The 20,219-nt window shown below is 41.0% G+C and overlaps 1 protein-coding gene across 1 annotated transcript in view; it reads right to left on the bottom strand.

The window, feature by feature from the left end:
• Nucleotides 1-427: 427 nt before the first annotated feature.
• Nucleotides 428-20,219, bottom strand: part of LOC109030947 (uncharacterized) — a 50,534-nt gene continuing 30,742 nt past the window's right edge. The window contains 4 exon segments of the mRNA XM_072304222.1: nt 428-2,614; nt 2,616-2,668; nt 4,170-4,478; nt 9,524-9,731. Coding sequence (XP_072160323.1) covers nt 2,285-2,614; nt 2,616-2,668; nt 4,170-4,478; nt 9,524-9,731 — 900 coding nt within the window. The 3' untranslated portion in view covers nt 428-2,284.

Genomic DNA, 20,219 nt, shown 5'->3' with positions numbered 1-20,219 from the left:
AACACATTTTCATGTTAGAAATTGGCAGAGGAGGGCGGCACTAAACTTGAAAGCACTGTTTTCATTGGCTCTCCGGAGGAATATTGTCACTTAATGCTATGTCTTGCCTAAAACTTAGCCATTTTTTGCGCACTTGCGGCTTCCTTATACGTCTCATTTTAATAAATTTAAGATGAATTTTGCTATTTTAGCTCGTTCAGTAATTTCATCTAAAAGAGATGAGACGAATTTTGGAGGAAACTCGGTCTCAAAAATTTGACCCTTACTGCTCTCTTCGCTATCACGACAGTACAGTTTGATGAATCGATTTAATCTATAGTGTATTTTTTTCGCGTGGACTGTCCGCAAAGTTCAACCTGCTCCAAAAAATGAGCTTGAAGGATTTTGACGAGGGTAACTGAGAGAAGACAACACAGTCATGCAAACCTTAGAGGATGTAAAAAACTGTTTTATTCCGAAGTGACACCGGTAAATTTCATTTGAAACCAATCGCAAAACGATGTTTTAAACATAACACATTTTCAGCTACATTTTCTAAAATATTAAACAGGTACGTACAGCAATAAGGAGATATTACTTATTCAAGATGGCTTAGGCATGTATCACAGAAGTATGTAGGATAAAACGATCTTATCTAGTAGCAAAATGTATGTTCCTCACACGGATCTTTTTCACTTATAAATAGCAAAACTCCAAGGCGGATTCCATGCCCATATGATAACACAGCGTGTGATATATTTTGAAGTTCAAAGACTATAGATCAAAGAAGACGAAAAAATCGAGACGAAAAGGGGAGTCGAAAAATTCAAAGTTAACGAAAGCTGTGATGCTTTTTAATTCTGAAGTCGCTTTGAACACATTTTTAAACATTTTAAAAATACTCAAAACGCTCTTTTATCTCTATTACACCAAGCAAACTTTCACTTCTTGAGAGACTTTATTTCAGTTCGTTCGTATTTTTTCTCTTTGATCGGTGTTCGAGTGATCTCGTTCAGCGGCGTGGCGCGAATCGCGATACATCGATTGTTATGCCATTTATACATATGGTAAAGAATCGATTATTGAGGTGTTCGCTGCGAACACCCTGTATATCGATCCTTCTCCATAGGTTTAAATGGCATAACAATCGATACATCGCAATTCACGCCACGCCTCTGATCTCGTTAGTTCTGAACTACACGCCAAAACAGTTTTCTTTCCAATTCAACCGAAAATCAGGAGCAAAAATTTACCATCGGATCTATTTGATTTCCGGTTGATGCCTCAGAGTAAAATCCAAAGATTCAGCATCCCAGGAATCTGTCGATTTTCTTCTGAAGTGTAAGTGGTGAGTGTTGGATAGACAGGCGAGGAGGAATTACATTTTTGTTTTTGTTTTTGTGACGCTTTTGTTTTTGTACGCACGTACATTTTTGAGTTTATTTTCAAAAGTCCTCAAGGCTCCTCGTCTCCCCATCCAACAAGGGGCCTTTCTCATGTGTGGGACTTTCATCGACGCTATCCTGGGGATGAGTGAGAGACAGGGATTGAAATTGGAATTTCTTTTGTAAGATATTTTGAAAACTCGTGAGATCTCAAGTTGTGGACTTATTCATGACAAATTGCGTGAAATGGACCACATTTTGCAGTCAGGCATCATAATTTCCGGCTTATTTTAGAAACACCATACCCGTCGTTAGTTTCCCTAGGGAGGTGTTTTATCCTAGAGCTAGAAATTATAGTTCCAAATTGCAAAATGCAGTCCAAATGTGAAGTAAGTGTGTCAATCTCGTTAAAATGTAAGTATTCGTCAACTGGACTGCATTCAGCAATTCAGAGCTATACATTCTGGTTCATCTGAAAAAACACGTATGTGCATAGGGATTCTGATGGCACATACGTTTTTTTTTTTAAACCAAACCGGAATTGGACTGCATTTTGCAATTTGGAAACATAAATTCCGGCCCGGTTTAAAAACAACGTATGTGCCATTAGTTTCCCTATGCTCATACGTGTTTCTTCAGATGTGCCAGAATTTATAGCTCCAAATTGCAAAATGTACTCCAATTGGACTGCATTTATCAATTTGGACCTATAAATTCCGGCCCGGTTTAAAAACAACGTATGTACCATTAGTTTCCCTATGCTCATACGTGTTTTTTCAGATGTGCCAGAATTTATAGCTCCAAATTGCAAAATGTAGTCCAATTACAGTTCGTAATTGCAAAATGTAGTCCAACTAGGAAATTCCAACTGCCACATCATCATCATCCCCGGAGGTAGGGGAGGGTGTCGGGGGCGGGTCTTAAGCGACGGGGGCGACGGGGAGGTTGGTTCCGGCGGCGCGGAATCCGTTGACGGGGTCGGCGATGTAGGAGACGGTCTGGGGGAGTCCGTAGGCGTCACGGTAGGTGTAGCTGCCGCGGGTGATACCGTCGGCGGTCTTGAGCTCCTCCTTGGCGGAGTCCTGGTTGGCGTAGCCGTATTTGTACTGGCCGAGCTCGTCCTGGGAGTGGTGCTGGACGGAGGTGGGGGCAGCTACTGGGGCGGGGATGACGGCGGGGGCGGCGTAGGCGACGGCGGGGGCGGCGACAGCGGGGGCGGCGTAGGCCACGGCGGGAGCGGCGGCGTAGGGCGGCGGCGTAGGTTACAGCTGGGGCAGCGACTGCGGGGGCAGCGTAGCGGACGGCTGGAAGGAGATTACGGGGTGGAATTATTGCGATGGTAGAAGGAAAGAACATATGGATATTAGGATATATTTGAATAAAATTAAGCAACCCCCGGTGAAAATTGGCAAGAGGAGCTGCGTTTCAAAATATCATAGGAATTCTTAGCCGGGAATACAGCCGTGCTTAAGAAAAACGCCGTATGAACCTTCAGGCGGGGCCAAATTCCCTTTGATAAAACGCAACTTTCCTGGTAAATTTTTGAATATTTGTCTTCCAATTTTTCAGATAATGTTTGCAATTTTACTGAAAGTTCCTGAAATTTTCTAGGAAAAATATTCATAACTTTCCTCAAAAATAAACATTTTATCGAAGGAAATTTGGCAACTCTCGAATATTCATACGGCGTTCTTCCTGAGCGCGGCAGAATAGCTCTCTCTCAGTGTTCGAAACTCACAGGCGCCAACTCGCCAAATGCGTCTAAAAAATGAAGGCTGTGCGCCAACGTAGCCCGTAAAAATAGCCCCCCTCCCCCAAAACGAAATAAATTCCTAATTTTTCTGTTTTGTGATTTTTCGAAAATTACAAGTTACAGCTACTAGTTTTGTACTTAAAGCATACTGTGTCTGACTTCTCACAAAATGCGCCGTGATATACAGGGTTATTCAAAAGTCACGCACCACTGGCCATGAGGAGGGTGGCCATTTGAAATTTTTGAGTTGCCCCCCGCCCTCCACCCCCCGAGGGGATCAAAAAGTTGAAAGTATCTAAACAAGTTTCCCCCTCGATATGAGGAAAGACGTCTGAAACCGCAAATCGATATCATAATTGAATCGGTGAGAACGAAAACACACCAACTCGATAACTCGAAAATGCTCAATTTCCATTAAAGACTGTTAATTTACATAAAGGTTATTGAAGTTGGCGCATCTGTTCTAACTTGGACCTTTAAAGTGTCTATGAGTACTTGTCTCTCAGCAGCAAAAATATTTTTCTGAAACTAACTTCTTCACCTAATGTGAAGTTTTGCGTGTGTCTTGATCATTTTCATTTTTCCGAGTTGGTGTGTTTCCGTTCTCACTGATTCAATTAGAACTAAAGTAGTGGTCAGCGGTGCGTAACTTTTGAATAACCCTGTATACTGCCGTGCTAAGGAAGAACGCCATATGAACATTCGAGAGTTGCCAAATTTCCCCGGATAAAGCATGTATTGTTGAAGAAAGTTATGCATATTTCTCCTTGAACTTTTCAGACTTTTTCGAAAAAATCTCCAACAAAATCCTCTTAAAAATTGAAGAAAAAATACTCACAAATTTTCCTAAAAACGCGCGGTTTGTCGAAGGAAATTTGGCAACGCCTGAAGGCTCATACGGCATTCTTCCTTAGCGCGGTAGTATAGGCAAAGAGTCATTTTGGCCCCTAAAAATTGAGCTTGATGGGTCACATGGCTCCTGAAACTCGAAGGTGAGTTTCGAACACAGCTCTCTCTATACGCCTATGAAGGAAGCATCGATGATGACTCACCTGGGGCGGCGTAGGCGTAGGGGTAGGCGGCGTGGGCGACGGGGAGGGCGGCGGGGAGGGCGGCGGCGTAAGGGAGGACGGCGCTACGGCGGCGACGGCTGTGGGCGAGCTTGGCGACGGCGGCGGCCTGCTCGTTGAAGAGGTGGGCCTTGGCGGCGACGACTTCCGGGGTTTCGGCGGGGGCGACGGCTTCGGCGATGGGCACGACGGCTCCGGGGGCGGCGGGGTGGGCGACGAAGGCGGGCACTGGCATGGGGAAGTTGGTGCCAGCGGCGCGGAAACCGTTCACCGGGTCGGAGACGTAGGACACTGGAACATTGGAGGAGGCATGGAATCAGTTACTCGTGTTTTGCAATAAATGAGGGATCAGCTGTTGTTGAAATTGGTAGACAAAGCTATAGACAAAGAGGACAAAAGGAATTTGGAGGGATCCTATTGGTGAAAGCGAGTGGTTGCAATAGACATAGGAGGTAGGTACACGGAGAAGAAAACTTCGTGCAAGCACTGAAAAAAAAATATCGGTGTATTTACCAAGAAAAGGGTAAAATCACCAAAAATTCAGGGTTCTATTTGATCCCAGTTTTTTCTCGGTAAAATTACCATTTATGGAATCGGTGATTTTACCGAGAAATCTCGTAAAAAAAATTATTGAACTCTCTCCGTAATTTTACTGGACCTTGGTAAAAACGCCAATATTTTTTATCGACTGTGGTAGAAACACTGAGATAAAATGGCAAAGTTACCGGGAATTGATTACCAATAAAAGTGGTATTCTTACCTGAAAAAAATGGTGAAAATACCGGTTTTTAGGTAAGCTTACCAGTCTGTCTTGGTAAAATTATCAATAATTGGTAAAAAAAGTGAGATGGTAAAGGTACCAACGGACCTTGGTAAAAACGCCGAGAATTTTTTTTTTCAGTGCGGTTGTTGAAATTGGTAGACAAAGAGGACAAAAGGAATTTGAAGGGATCCTATCGGTGAAAGCGAGTGGTTGCAATAGACATAGGAGGTAGGTATACGGAGAAGGAAACTTCGTGCATGGGACCCGAAGTTGAGGTCCTATGAATCTCTGAAGTTTTCTGATCACGCATCCGAAAACTTCTGCCGTGCTAGCGAAGAGAGCCGTGAGTGCAAAATTGAAGTTTTGAGAAAACGGGCTCAAAAGCTTCTGACAAGAACATTTTATTGAAAGAAGCCTCCGTTCTTTGTCAAATTGCCACTAATCGTCAGGAAGACTCCTAGAAATCGTATGGATGATTAAAAATCGACTAATTTTATTTCCATTATTTAAAAAGGGTATTTTTCATTTTCATGCCAGGTTATTGTTAGGCAAGACAGCCGTAAGTGCTATCTACTGCATGCTTTCGTGGTTGCGTTTTGGACGCACAACAAAAACATTTTCAGGCTAGAAATTGGCAGAAGAGGGCGGCACTTCACTGGAAAGCACTGTTTTCATTGGCTCTCATGCATCTACGGCTGCCTTGAAAAAAACTGTGTCATTTCTTGGGCACTTACGGCTTTCTCAGACGTCTCGTACTCATTACAGTAGAATGGATTTTGCTGTTTCAGCTGTCTCAGTAATTTCATCTAAAAGAGTTTAGACGAATTTTAAAGAAAACTCGATTTCGAAAATTTTGCACTTACGGGTCTCTCCGCTATCACGACAGACTTGAGGTCGAGCTGCCGAAGTTCGGGTCAGCCTCGAGGCTTTTCGGTATGTACCGGAGTACTTCAGATGTCTGACCCGAACCCCTCGGTATATATCGAAGTACTTCAGATGTCTGACCCGAACTTCGGCAGCTCGACCTCAAGTTTTCGGATGCGTGATCAGAAAACTTCAGAGATCCATATGACCTCAACTTCGGGTCCCACGCACGAAGTTTTTTCTCCGTGTAATAGACTAGCTAACGACCACCCACGAGAGACCCTATAGTTAGCCCATAATGTACCCCTTTATTCCATAATTTACCCAATTAGTCTTTAAGAACCACTCATTTCACCCAATAGGATCGCTCCATACTCCCTACGTCTTCTCTGTCAATCGCTTCGTCTATCGATTTCAACAATCAGCCCGCAGCAATTTAAATTGCGGGCCGAGTGGCACCCTGCTTATACGAATTGCCACTGATTTGCTGATCTGCCTGGTACCCACGTGGACACCGGACTGGAATATTGGAAATAGCATGAAATCAGTTACTGTATCCAGAACTATATGTAATAAGGTGGTCCACGCTACTCTGCGAGGAGAGCAAGACCAAAAAATTAAAAAAATCGCAACTATTGTAAAAATATGATCTCTGATGAATATCAGTGCAAGACTGGGGGGGGGGGGGTATCTGTGAAACACATCTACGTGAGCTGGATAATCCACTGGGGGGGGGGGGGGGCTGTCTTGTTATGATACTCTTTTCAGCTTTTTCTGGAATGTTTTTGGCCTTACTCTCCACGCAAAATAGTTTGAACTTTACAAGACAGCTGCCATGAGATTGCCTGCATATCGTGTTGCAGACAATTTCCACTTGCAATAATAGTGTACATTGGCCATTACATTGACCGGACACAAAGACATCCCGGTTTCGTAAAAACTCCTTAAAATGCAAGTGCGATAGCTATTCCGACACAACTGTCGGGGGGTTGCATACGCTTCTGTTTGAAGGCAATTGTTGCACGAGTGAGGATATGAACTCTCATCAAGGTTGAACGGTTGCAGCAACGTGTATTTTTCAAATAGCCCCTTAAAATGCGAGCGATAACTACGAGGGTCATCCAAAAAGTAAGTTTCCCTACCTTGTATTTTCCGAACGAAAAGAGATAAATTAAATCGGTAAAAAAACACTTATTAGGCATACTCTAAGCTTTAAAATAAATCCAAATTTTTGAAAATCGGTTAAGGGGTTCGCGAGAAAAGTTAATTTTACTGAGACAACCTCCTGTCGCCGCGTGCCCACCTCCGGGTCAGGATGCGCGGAGAGTCGATTACTTCAGACTCGGGTATTCGCCTCTAAACATCACATCAGAAAGGAATTTAGAGGTTTTCGTTGAGTAGGTCTTACCTTTCTTTTTGACGTAGGCCCCACATCTTTTTTGACATTTTTTGTTTCATTACAGACTACAGCAGCTTTTTGATGCCTTCCGCGAAGAAGCTCTCGCCTTGGCTCCGAAACCAGTCATTGACAGCGATCTGCACTTCCAAATCAGTTGCTTTGCGTCGGGAAATTTTCCCCCGATCCTCCATACTCTCTAAATTTAGCCATATGTGACTTTCATCTGTTCCCGAGCGGAAAAACGTCAACGATGAAAAGCGATTGCCAACCGATTCAGAGGTACAGATCACTGTCAATGACTGGTTTCGGAGCCAAGGCGAGAGTTTCTACGCGGAAGGCATCAAAAAGCTGCTGTAATGAAACAAAAAATGTCAAAAAAGATGTGGGGCCTACGTCAAAAAGAAAGGTAAGACCTACTCAACGAAAACCTCTAAATTCCTTTCTGATGTGATGTTTAGAGGCGAATACCCGAGTCTGAAGTAATCGACTCTCCGCGCATCCTGACCCGGGAGGTGGGCACGCGGCGACAGGAGGTTGTCTCAGTAAAATTAACTTTTCTCGCGAACCCCTTAACCGATTTTCAAAAATTTGGATTTATTTTAAAGCTTAGAGTATGCCTAATAAGTGTTTTTTTACCGATTTAATTTATCTCTTTTCGTTCGGAAAATACAAGGTAGGGAAACTTACTTTTTGGATGACCCTCGTATTTCAACTTGACTGTCGTGGGGTTGCATATGCATCTGTTTGAAGGCAATTGTTGCACGAGTGAGGATATGAACTCTCACCAATGTTCAACGGTTGCATGCAACGTGTATTTTTCAAATAGCCCCTTAAAATGCGAGCGATAACTATTTCAACTTGACTGTCGTGGGGTTGCATATGCATCTGTTTGAAGGCAATTGTTGCACGACTGAGGATATGAACTCTCACCAATGTTCAACGGTTGCAGCAACGTGTATTTTTCAAATAGCCCCTTAAAATGCGAGCGATAACTATTTCAACTTGACTGTCGTGGGGTTGCATATGCATCTGTTTGAAGGCAATTGTTGCACGGGGGAGACAATGAACTGCCGTCATGTTTGAACGGCTCTAACAACACAAATTCACTTAAAGGTTTTAAGTTAAAACCTTCGTTGATCGCGAGCGATTCCTGATAAATGAACCGCGTTAAACGTGAAGGAACCAAGCCACATCAGCTGTTGCCAAATTTAAGTTGGCAATTTCATTTTTTACCTAGAAACAGCTGTGCTGATATTTTTGTCAATCTCTATGAGTTTTCCGCAAATGACGAAGTAAGCTCCTTAAAATTTTCAAAGGAATCCGCACCAACGTTCTCTTGTAACAATTATATTGTCCAGTTAAATATGGAAATAGCTGTTGTGGCTTGGCTCCTTTCTGATAAACGCGATCCAATTATTTCAACACAGTTGATGAGGGGTCACACAATAAATAGTCGAGTTTCGCCTAATTTAACGCCTTGAATTGAGGGGCTAGGAGAAAAAGGCGCATAAGTGCAGTTTTTGAAGAAATTGAGATAATAATGATTTCAAGTAAAACTAGTCTTAATGCGCATATTCTGTGAAAAACTCGCTTCCAAATTTCAATTTTTAAGCATCAAAAAGTAGCTTTAAACTTTCTTCCCGCCGTAGAGATCCATGTAATTTCTAAACTTCAAACACGTATTTCTCAGAATTTCAAAAACTGCACTTATTCGCCTTATCAATGGACCACTAGACGAGGTACGAATTTAAGCAATCTGATGCATGTTCCTTAACCTGAATTTCACGTGGAGCACGATTCGCGCGACGAAAATTACTGAAACCAACTCCTAACGAAGATATTAACGTTTTTATTTCACACTAGTTACGAGGAATTTGAACTGTCCGCTCACAAGAAACTCAAAGCTCTACGTGAGTCAAATCGCGCACTACAACGGTTTCAGCAAGCTTCTCAATCGAGCAATGTTCATTTCCCACCATGTGTTGTTAAAACTATAAGCAATTTGCTATAACTGAGCTAAAGCGTCAAGATCGGCATTGCCAGATTTTTATATCACTAAGACTGTCATGATAACGTTTAGCGCGCGATGTGAATCACGTAGAGCATTGAGCTTCATGTGCGTATGGTTTGAATTCACGCATCAATAATAATCATTTAATATTTTCGTAAGTAGTTGATTTCGGTAAGTTTTGCTGTGCACATCGTGTTTTACGTGAAATGGCTAAGATACATGTATCAAAATGCTGATATTCGTACCTTGTTTAGTGGTCCATTATGAATGTGGAATTTTTGGTGTTGAAAAATGCATACCAGATTGGAGAAGACCGTAGGCGTCGATGTAGCTGTATCCACCTTGGGTGATGCCGTCGGCGGTTTTGGTCTCGTGTTTGGCGGACGGGCCACCGCTGTGACCATAGGTGTATTGGCCAAGTTCATCCTGGGAGTGGTACTGGCTCGTCACTGTGTACGGGTAGTAGGGTGCGTATTGAGCTGAGGCCAAGAGGCACGAACCGGCCAACTGCAACAAAAATTCAACAATTTCATCAAAATCCTTTCAAATTTGATAACACATTAACCGAAAAAAGTGAACTTAAGGTGATTCGATGGACGACATATTTTGTGTCAGAACGGCATGCGATATATCGCATCAATTGGTTCCATTTCTTCAGCTACTCGTCATTTTTCTCCAATTTTGAGATCGCGATTCTGTTGTCAGGAGACTAAAGCACTCATTTACCAATTTTAACAAAGAAATTCAAGTATTAAAGGCGTGGTTTTTTCAGAGAGAAAACATCGCATTCGATACTGATATCAAAACTGCACTCGAATGCAATATTTCATTTCTAAAAAAACCACGCCTTTATTACGTTGAATTTCTTTGTTAAAATCGGTAAGTGAGTTCTTTAGCCTCCTGACGACAGAATTGCGATCTCAAAATTGGAGAAAAATGACGAGTAGCTGAAGAAATGGAACCAATTGATGCGATATATCGCATGCCGTTCTGACACAAAATATGGCGTCCATCGAATCACCTTAATTTGAATCAGTGAGTTCGAGAACACACCAACTCGGAAAAAAAAATTGTTCAGGAAACACATAAAACTGCGCAGCGGGCGAAGAAGTTAGTTTAAGAAAAACCTTTTTGGTGCCAAAGGACAAGTACTCAGAGACTTTGTGAAGCACCAAGTTGAAATCGATTCACCATGTTTGATGACAGAGAATTAAGCGTTTAAGAATTTCCGAGTTGGTGTGTTTTCGTTCTCACCGACTTTCAGATACTGATTTTTCATAGTCTGCCCAGAAAAATTTATATTTTTCGACCTGAATAACGCTTGAATATTTATATAACTTGTTGGTACAAGGTATACTGAACCGAAAAAAGAAAACCGCAAAATCGGATGGTCACCCGTTTCCCTTGAAATGGCCAAAAATTGGTATCTTCGATGAAATACTTCGATTCTTCCCTTTTCCCGTCGCTGTTTCAAGAACTTCCGATTGCAATTTCGAAATAACCTTTTGCGTACAGATGCTTCTATCCATAAGTGTTACTAAACCGTAAAAAAAGTGAAAATCGAAAAAAAACCGAGTTTGTGTGTTTTCGAACTTCCTGATTCATTTATCATTCTGGGTGTAAAAAAAAGTGCGCGAGAACTCAAAGCATGCTAAATTACCCGCTACGGCAGTTAGTTTCACATCTTGACATTGCCAAAGTAAATACTGCAGCAGTTAATTCAGCATTTTGTAAGTTCTCGCACACTTTTTTCTCATCCAAATATTGAACTTCACTTTTTTCAGTGTTCTAAAGCTGAATGAAAATATCAAGTTTTTTAAACATTTGAATTTAAAATTTTTTTGTGAGGACATCAAAAAACGCTCTCCTGCAGGCTGAATTTTGAAATTGATAGATAAAGCTGTAGACAAAGAAGCGAAATAATGAGAATGGAGCGATCCTATAGGTTAATTTGGATGGTTCTAATAGATCAAGGTATAAATGATGGACTAACTAAAGAGTCTCTCGTAGATTGCCGTTAGTTAGCCTATTATCTAACTACGGAACTTGACCCCAAAATCCACAGAACGGTATTCATGTAAAAAATTAAATTGCCCAATGAAAGTTGGCAGTAGCTGATGTGGCATGGTTCTGTGCTGCCTAAAGCGGTCCAATTCCGATCACATCATGTCGTTCAACTCGGACAGGCATCTTCGCAAGACGGATTCCATTTACCGCGAGATCGAGAAAAAGTAAGAGGAATCAGCAATCAGCGAAAGTTCACGGCGGGTCAAACACCTCTCCACTTTCCTCGATTCTTCGCCAGCAGTGTTCGAGCGTCTAGCAGATCATGGACCTAAGCAATGTTGCCAACTCGAGGCAAAATAGCCAGATCTCCACAAAGGAATGCTCGCAAAACACGAATGTGTGGCAATGGAGTCGCTTCTTCCTCAGCGGTCGATGGGTTAACCAGGTGAACGACTCGTCGGCGAATGCGCTGACCCTTTCCGAGGTCAGCAGCAGTGGCGTGGCGTGCTTTGCGATATATCGGTTGTTATGCCATTTAAACCTATGGAAAAGGATCGATTAACAGGGTGTTCGCAGCGAACACCTTAATAATCGATTCTTTACCGTAGGTTTCAATGGCATAACAATCGATATATCGCAATTCACGCCACGCCACTGGTCAGCAGTCTCGTTGTTTTCCTCTGTGACGACCTCCGGGCGCCAGACCCCAGACCAACTTTGATCGAGTTTTGATTCTTGCGGTTTTGAATGCAAAGAACAATCGGGTGTATTCCTATCGAACGGAACTATGTGCATTATGGCGTGAACCCTGTTATGCACATATTCTTATGGATCTCAGAGCTCATGTCTTAATGCACATAGTTCCGTCTGATAGAAATACGTCAAATTAACTTTTGACCGTCACACACTGGACCGGGTCAATAAGAAAAGTCGGACAAAATCTGAAAACTTCGAAAGCTTGTATTTTTGGAAATACGAAAATGAAAAGAGATAAAGTGTGATTTCATTGGTTTTTGGTGAAATTCCCATTCAGAAACACCCCTTAAAATTGAATTTGTGACGAAATCAGCATCAAAATTTTATGATCCCAGACCGACATTAATTGAGTTTTGATCCGGGGGTTTTTGAATGCAAAGAACAATTGGACGCATTTCTATCAAACGGAACTGTGTGCATTAAGACATGAGTCCTGAAACCCATAAGAATAAGTGCATAACAGGGCTCACGTCATAATGCACATAGTTCTGTTTGATAGAAATACACCCAATTCATCCATTAGAGCAGTAGACACCTCTCACGTCAGGGAATCTCATTAACATATTTTTCAACCTGATCACGGGTAACAGTGGCGTGGCGTGAATTGCGATGTATCGATTGTTATGGCATTTAAACCTATGAAAAAAGATCGATTATCAGGGTGTTCGCAGCGAACACCTTAGCAATCGATTCTTTACCATAGTTTCAAATGGCGAGATATCGATAATCGATTATTCTAGCGTTGTCTCACACTAGCGTTGCCAGCTTAGAACTTTCAAGGTGTTGCTTTCCTCTGTAGGCATGGCTCTCTAACGACTTGAGTTTCAACTCACAACGCGGCTTTTATTCTCGTTCTAAACTCGGATGCTTTAATGCGCACCGTTTTTAGACTAATAAGTTTAGACGTGTAGCTAAAAAAAGATTCACTTTTCGTGTTACGTTGAGTGGTAGTAAACTGACAAATTTTTGTGCCGTGGAGAGACATTCTCAGAGAAGAATGCATCATCAGTCTGGTGGCAAAAAACAAAAAATCTTTGAATTTGCTTAAAATGACGCTTTTTCAGGGGAATAATTATTCTATCTCCAGGGTAAGTCCGTTGTAGATTATTCATGTGGGGACTGGATTGATATTCTAATCCTTTCAGTGCATAAAAAAAACTGAGTTACTCTCTGATTGGTCTGCGAGTTTTAAGCTTTCAGCAGCCCAATGTGAGAGAACATAGTTCATACGGAGCACAGTGGATCGAGTCAATTGGAGAGGTCGGACATGAAATTTTTGACTCAAATAGAAAATTTGATGATTATTTCATCACATTTTAAATTTTATGGGCTGCAACTTGTAGAAAATTTCACGAGAAAACCAATGAAACCACTTTTAGAACGTCAAACTTTTGTGTAGATGGAGTTAAAAATTTTAACAATTTTAAAATTTCGTCCGACCTCTCCCATTGACTCGATCCACTGCGCGTCGTTCTTTCGCATCTCGTCAAATCGCTGCTCGGAGTCAAATCGAGTCGATTAGAGAGGTTGGACGTGAAATTTTTGACTAAAGTTGAAAATTCTGATGTTTATTTTATCACATTTTAAATTTCAAGGGGTGCAATTTGTAGAAAATTTCACGAGAAAACCAATGCTACCACTTTTAGAACCTCAAACTTTTGTAAAAAATGAAGTTAAAAGCTTTAAAAGGGTTAAAATTTCGTCCGACCCTCCCATTGACTCCATTCATTGTGCGTCGTTCTTTCACACACTGAAAAAGAAATATCGGTGTATTTACTAAGAAAAGGACAAAATTACCAAGAATTCAGGGTTCTATTTGATCCCAGTTTTTTCTTGGCAAAATTACCATTTATGGAATTGGTAATTTTACCGAGAAATCTCGGTAAAATTATTGAACTTTCTCGGTAATTTTACTAGACCTTGGTAAAAACGCCAATATTTGTTATCGACTGTGGTAGAATTACTGAGATATAATGGCAAAATTACCGGGAATTGATTACCAATAAAAGTGGTATTCTTACCTGAAAAAAATAGCAAAAATACCGGTTTTTAGGTAAGCTTACCAGTCTGTCTTGGTAAAATTATCAATAATTGGTTAAAAAATGTGAGATGGTAAAGGTACCAACGGACCTTGGTAAAAACGCCGAGAATTTTTTATCAGTGTGGAGTTAAAAACTTTAAAAATTTTAAAATTTCGTCCGACCTCTCCCATGGACTCAATCCGCCGTGCGTCGTTCTTTCAGAGCTTGTCAAATCGCTACTCGGTTCCCTCGATGCTTTTCGTCTTTGAACTTGACCGTAGGAGGCTGAAGAGAGAGCACTGACCACGGCTGCTGACGCCGGCCGCCGCGCCCTCCCGATCTGGATGTCCGATCTAGTTCTTCTGTGGGTGGGCGCCGCGGAGGCGCGGTGGCTCCGACCTTGGGGCGGGCACGGGCGCTGATAATAATCGACACGGTGACCTTGGCAATGGTCGCGGTTTTGCCCTCTGCCTCCACCCGTCGAACCGGGAACACACGCCGCTTATGCAACCGTTGTTGCCGTTGATCGCCGAGAGACGGAGGGTTTGGATTCCACCGAATTGAATCCATCGAAAGATAAAAACGAGAATCAATTAGACTAGAGTACCTGTATAGCGAGAGGATAGACAGATGTGAAACTCCGAAAATCCATCAGGCCTTCACCGATGCCTCCGCGAATAAAGTTAGGGCCCAGAAATGCAGCCAACCTATGAATTTCAATTATCCAGAGCGATCTATTAGTACAATTGTTAAGAACCATCGTTTATAAAGCACGTATCTGACTTAGTTGTTGCATATATTTACTCATTTTTGTGGAAGAACGCTCATTTATGTACTTTCTTAGCCATCTTCGTTAGAGTTGGAATCTACGGACTGGCAGTGAAATTTTGTGCGTTAGAAGTTGGATAGAAGGGTGGCTGCACTTTTTGGCCCTAAGCCCTCCATGAAGCGATCTGTCCATACTCTCGCTATACAGGTACTCTAAATTAGACTTGAACCTCTTGACAAATTATTAAAAAAACCTGAAAATTTTGGAATGGAAATGTGGTTGCGCGATTTTTTTTAGCAAAAAAATAGTCTAAACCGAATGAAATGAAAGTTTAAGGTATTCGTGAGTGCGTGTCTATAGCAGAGACATTTTAGGTTTTTTTTTTAAAAACAATTGCTTCGCAAAAATACCCCTTAAAAAAATCACCCCTAAATTACGTCCGTAAGTGTTACTGATGATCCTGAACAAAAAAGACGATTTGGAGCTATGAAATCCGTGTTCAAATATAATTTTATTAGAAAAGCGCATTTTTAACTCCTCTACCTCACAACGAGGAGTGTCATTCCTGATAGATTTGGCGGCAATGCGATGAGCTCCAGTTAGTCCATAGTCCGTTGCCTTTCCTAAAGTCATAAAAAGCCTTTTACTCCAAGCCACCGTATTGCTCTCACTTTTATGACCTCCTCAAAGTTTTATGACTGTCTTCCTCCTCTGAAAACTTGGAGTGTTTGGACACTCTACTGGACGCTACAGGAATAATAAACCGAAAATGATGAACTGATTTTTCATTCAAGTAAAAACGATGACTGAGTTCTGGACTACCAGTTTATTGACTTCACATATTGTTTTACGCCCGAACGATCACAGGTCAGTATAATACCCGGTTGATGGATTATTAAAGGCCTTAAAAATCTCTGAGGGTTTGGTGCGGGATTTGTTTTTAGACGTGACCGAAAAGTAAAAAGATCCCCTCAAATGGCTATGTCAGAGCCTGTTTTATATTCGGACACCTGAGAAAAATATCTTCCTCTGAGAGAAAATAAGGTTGTTGATCCGTCGGGCAGTGGCGAGGCTTGAATGATCCATAATCGACATTTTTCCATTTGAAGCTATGGTGAAGCATCGATTATTAATGTGTTCGTTGCAAACATCCTGATTATCGATCCTTTCCCATAGGTTGAAATGAAAGATCAATTGATATATCGAAAAGTATGCCACGCCACTACCGTCGTGGAAAACTAATCTACCGCGCTACGGAAGAATGTCATACTGCCGTGCTAAGGAAAAACGCCGTATGAACCTTCAGGCGTTGCCATTTCTATTTATAATACATGAATTTCCTGGTAAAGTTATGAATATTTTTCTTACAATTTTTCAGATAATGTTGTTTGCAATTTCACCTGAAGTTCCTGAAAATTTCAAGGGAAAATATTCATAACTTTCCTAAAAAATGAACATTTTATCGAGGGAAATTTGGCCACTCTCGAATGCTGATACGGCGTTCTTCCTTATAGCACGGCAGCATAAGAGCCGCCAGATGTTTCCTCCAACAGAAAAAAAATTTATATTGAATGCCCTTCATGTGATGTTTACCTGCATTTACAGTTCTGTAAATGATAACTAATAAAATATGGTGATCCAGGGTTAAACGGCCAGACTGCAGGAGCCGAAACACCCCCAACCCCCCTCTTTAAACAAAGATTTCGATTTTTTTAGATCACTTACGAATTCAGGGCATAACTGTACAGCAAAGTCCGAATTTCCATGAGATTCAGTTCAAAACCGTTGCCATAATTCAGGAAAAACGATTACTTATCGATTTTTTTTACTATCGATCGAAAAAAACCCGAGTTGATGTGTTTTCGAACTCACTGATTCATTTGAAACTAAGATAAACCTGACCATTCATAACACCACGCTAGTTTAAAAATACCTCTGACATTTTTCTCACGATAATTCGTCGACAAGTACAGCGGGATACATGATTTAAAGTCGAAAATGTTTCACATCACCCAAGAGCTCCCTCTCGTGCGCAGCATTGCACTGCCGTAATAAGGAAAAACGCCATGAGCCTTCAGGCGTTGCCAAATTTCTATTCATAAAACACAAATTTTCTGGTAAACTTATGAATATTTTTCTTCAAATTTTTCAGGTAATGTTGTTTGCAATTTCACCTGAAGCTCCTGAAAATTTCAAGGAAAAAGACTCATAACTTTTCTCAAAAATGAACATTTAATTGAAGGAAATTCGGCAACTCTCGAATGCTCATACGGCGTTCTTCCTTAGCACGGCAGTGCAGTTGTGTTTACTCGCGTTAATTATTCGGCGAGCTTTTAATCTGCTTTGCTCAGCTTTTCTCCCATTTGAATAAAAAGCTGCGACAGAGGGATAAAATGAGACACTCCATAATTAATTGCAGCTAATGTTTTAGCTTCCCTTGCGACAACGCGGATAGCCGACGAGGGTTTTGCAAGGCAGAGAATCATTCGATTTCAATGTCATATCATTGATGCCAACCCTCCAACGAGATTTTTCCGCTGCTCGTGTTTTGATGCTTCACTATAATACTGCCGTCCTGAGGACGAACGCCATATTAGCCTTCAGACGTTGCCCTGATAATGTAATTGCTCCCTGTCTTTGCATGGAGAGTTTGTCTTGATGTAAAGGTGGACTATCAGGATATCCCCTGCATTTTGGCCTAACTTGAAAGCTTATTTTGAGCTTGGGAGTTGATTTCAGAGAAAACCAGTGGCACCACCGTGTTTCTCCCGAACTTTTACATAAGAATCAACAGTCAAGTCGCAAATTCCTCACACATGCAACATCTCCATTCGGGATTCGAGTACTTCTACTAAAAATTAAAATTGAAATTTAAAAATGTATCTAAATTTTTTAAATTAAAAATTTTAAGTAAAATTCTATGAGGAGCTAGATGGTGCCACTGGTTTTCTCTCTAATGAACCCCAAAACTCAGAAAAAGCTCTCAAAGTTAAGCTGGTAATGGAGGGGATATCCTACGCTACCCTGAGAGTCAACCTCTATATCCAGTCAAACTCCCCATGAGAAAATAGGGACCAAATACATTAGCAGGGTTGCCATGTTTTCTGTTTTGCGGTCACTAAACAAGGTGGCAACCCTGTTCATGTATTTACCCCCTATCTTTGCACAGACAGTTTGTCTTGATGTAGGGTTGGAGTCTCAGGGTAGCGTGGGTTATCCTCTCCATTACCACCTCAACTTTGAGAGCTTTTTTGAGCTTTGGAGATGATTTCTGAGAAAACCAGTGACACTATCGTGTTCCTCCCAAAATTTCAAATAGGAATCAGTGCTCAAATCACAAGCAAGAGCTCCATTCATTACATTATTCGGGTTGTGCGGAGCCTTTATTTTCGAACTAATCGTGAGAGGCAACCCACCGATCAAACGCACACACAGATTAAAACGTGACGATCAAACAACGTGCGTTCATGTGGAGCGACACTAATTTTTCCTTTATTTAATTAAGATTGATTAAAGTCATTTCGTAAATTGACGGATGCACTGTTTTACTCCGCGCCTTCCTTTTTTCAAGATGCCATGATTTTCATTACGGCGCACTATGGTCCACAGACCCTATTTAACGGAACTTTAGTCAAATTTTGAGGGTGGAAAAAATTAAAGTTTGGCACTACAGTTTTATCATACATACTCTCATGGATCGTCACCTAAGTTTTCATCGACTAATAATGATTTATAAGATTGTGACGGACCCTAACAACAGAGCGCGCGGTAGGTCTTCATTAGCTGATTGTGAGCTGCATTCGGTGGTGCGTTACAGGGTGTTTATTTTACCGAGTTACGCCTCATCTATGTAAATTTTTGGGCAACGTGGATCCACCTGATAGCAAGTGACTTCCTTTTCACCCCGTTTCATTAATTTTGAACCGAAATTTGTATGCTTTTGAACGCTCCAAACATACGCCAAAAAATGCTAGAAATCAGTGAAATTCGTAATTTTTAGGAAGCTCTAACTTTTTTTTAATTCTAGTTAATGCTTTGCGGATTGAAAAATCTTGTTCAACATATCCTTGACTTTAAAATGATGCCAATTTAAATTGCGCCTTTTTGCAACTAACGGTCGAAATTAATTTTTTTCGGAGTGCACCTCCGTACATCAAAATGTGGAATATTCCATGCATTTTTGGCGTTTTTGCGACTGTTAAATTTTTTCTAGGTACAAAATAAAAGTATTCCGATGTATTTTGAACTACTGAGTCCGAAAATGACCTTTGTATTTTCTTATCACCTCTCAATTTTCCGAAAAAGCAACTTTTTCCCGGGAAAATGAGCAATTTTGACGTATTTTTGTCATAATTGCAATTCATGTTGATAAATTATACTGGACCCGTGATAAAGAGATTCTGTCATGTATATTAAGCTGCTAAATCCGAATATGAAATAGGTTTTGGTTAATCACCCTCCAGTTCTCCGATAATGCCGATTTTTCCGCGCCTTTTGGGTAAAACCTTTCCCGGACTCTAAGTGTGCTAAAAATACGGTTTAAAATTGATTTCGATGTTTGATATATCGATTCTTATGTATTTTGACTTGCTAAACCCGAATATGACCTTAGATTTTTCCTATCACCCCTCATTATCCCGGAAAATTTAATTTTCCTCGGAAAACGAGCTTTTTTGGTATTTTTCCGACGATTTTCCGTATTCTGAGGAAAACGGGGGTCTGTAAGAGGCAATTTGAGGTCGAACTCCGGTTAAATGTTTCTTAAGACGTCATAGAAGACCTAAAGAGGAACTTGGAAAATCGCTACAGCTCCATAGAATAGGAAAATTGGCGCAAAAATACCGAAAAAGCTCGTTCTCCGAGGAAAATTGAATTTTCCGGGATAATGAGGGGTGATAGGAAAAATCTAAGGTCATATTTGGGTTTAGCAAGTCAAAATACATAAGAATCGATATATCAAACATCGAAATCAATTTAAACCGTATTTTTAGCACAAGAGTCCGGAAAGGTTTTACTCAAAAGGCGCGGAAAAATCGGCATCATCGGAGAACTGGAGGGTGATAAACCAAAACCTATGTCATATTCGGATTTAGCAGCTTAATATACATGACAGAATCGCTTTACCACGGGTCCAGTATAATTTATCAACATGAATTGCAATTATGACAAAAATACGTCAAAATTGCTCATTTTCCCGGGAAAAAGTCGCTTTTTCGGAAAAAAGAGAGGTGATAAGAAAAAACAAAGGTCATTTTCGGACTCAGTAGATCAAAATACATCGAACTAGTACTATTTAGTACCTGAAAAAAATTTTACCTACATGTTGCAGAGGTCAACAGTCGCAAAAACACCAAAAATGTCCATTTTTTTCCGGGTAAAATCGGCTTTACCGGAAATTTTAAGGTGATGGACCAAAATGGAGGTCATATTCGGATTTACCGC

The sequence above is a fragment of the Bemisia tabaci genome, chromosome 9 (genome assembly GCF_918797505.1).
Source record: "Bemisia tabaci chromosome 9, PGI_BMITA_v3".
Lineage (NCBI taxonomy): Eukaryota > Metazoa > Arthropoda > Insecta > Hemiptera > Aleyrodidae > Bemisia > Bemisia tabaci.
This window is presented reverse-complemented; position numbering and strand designations above follow the sequence as displayed.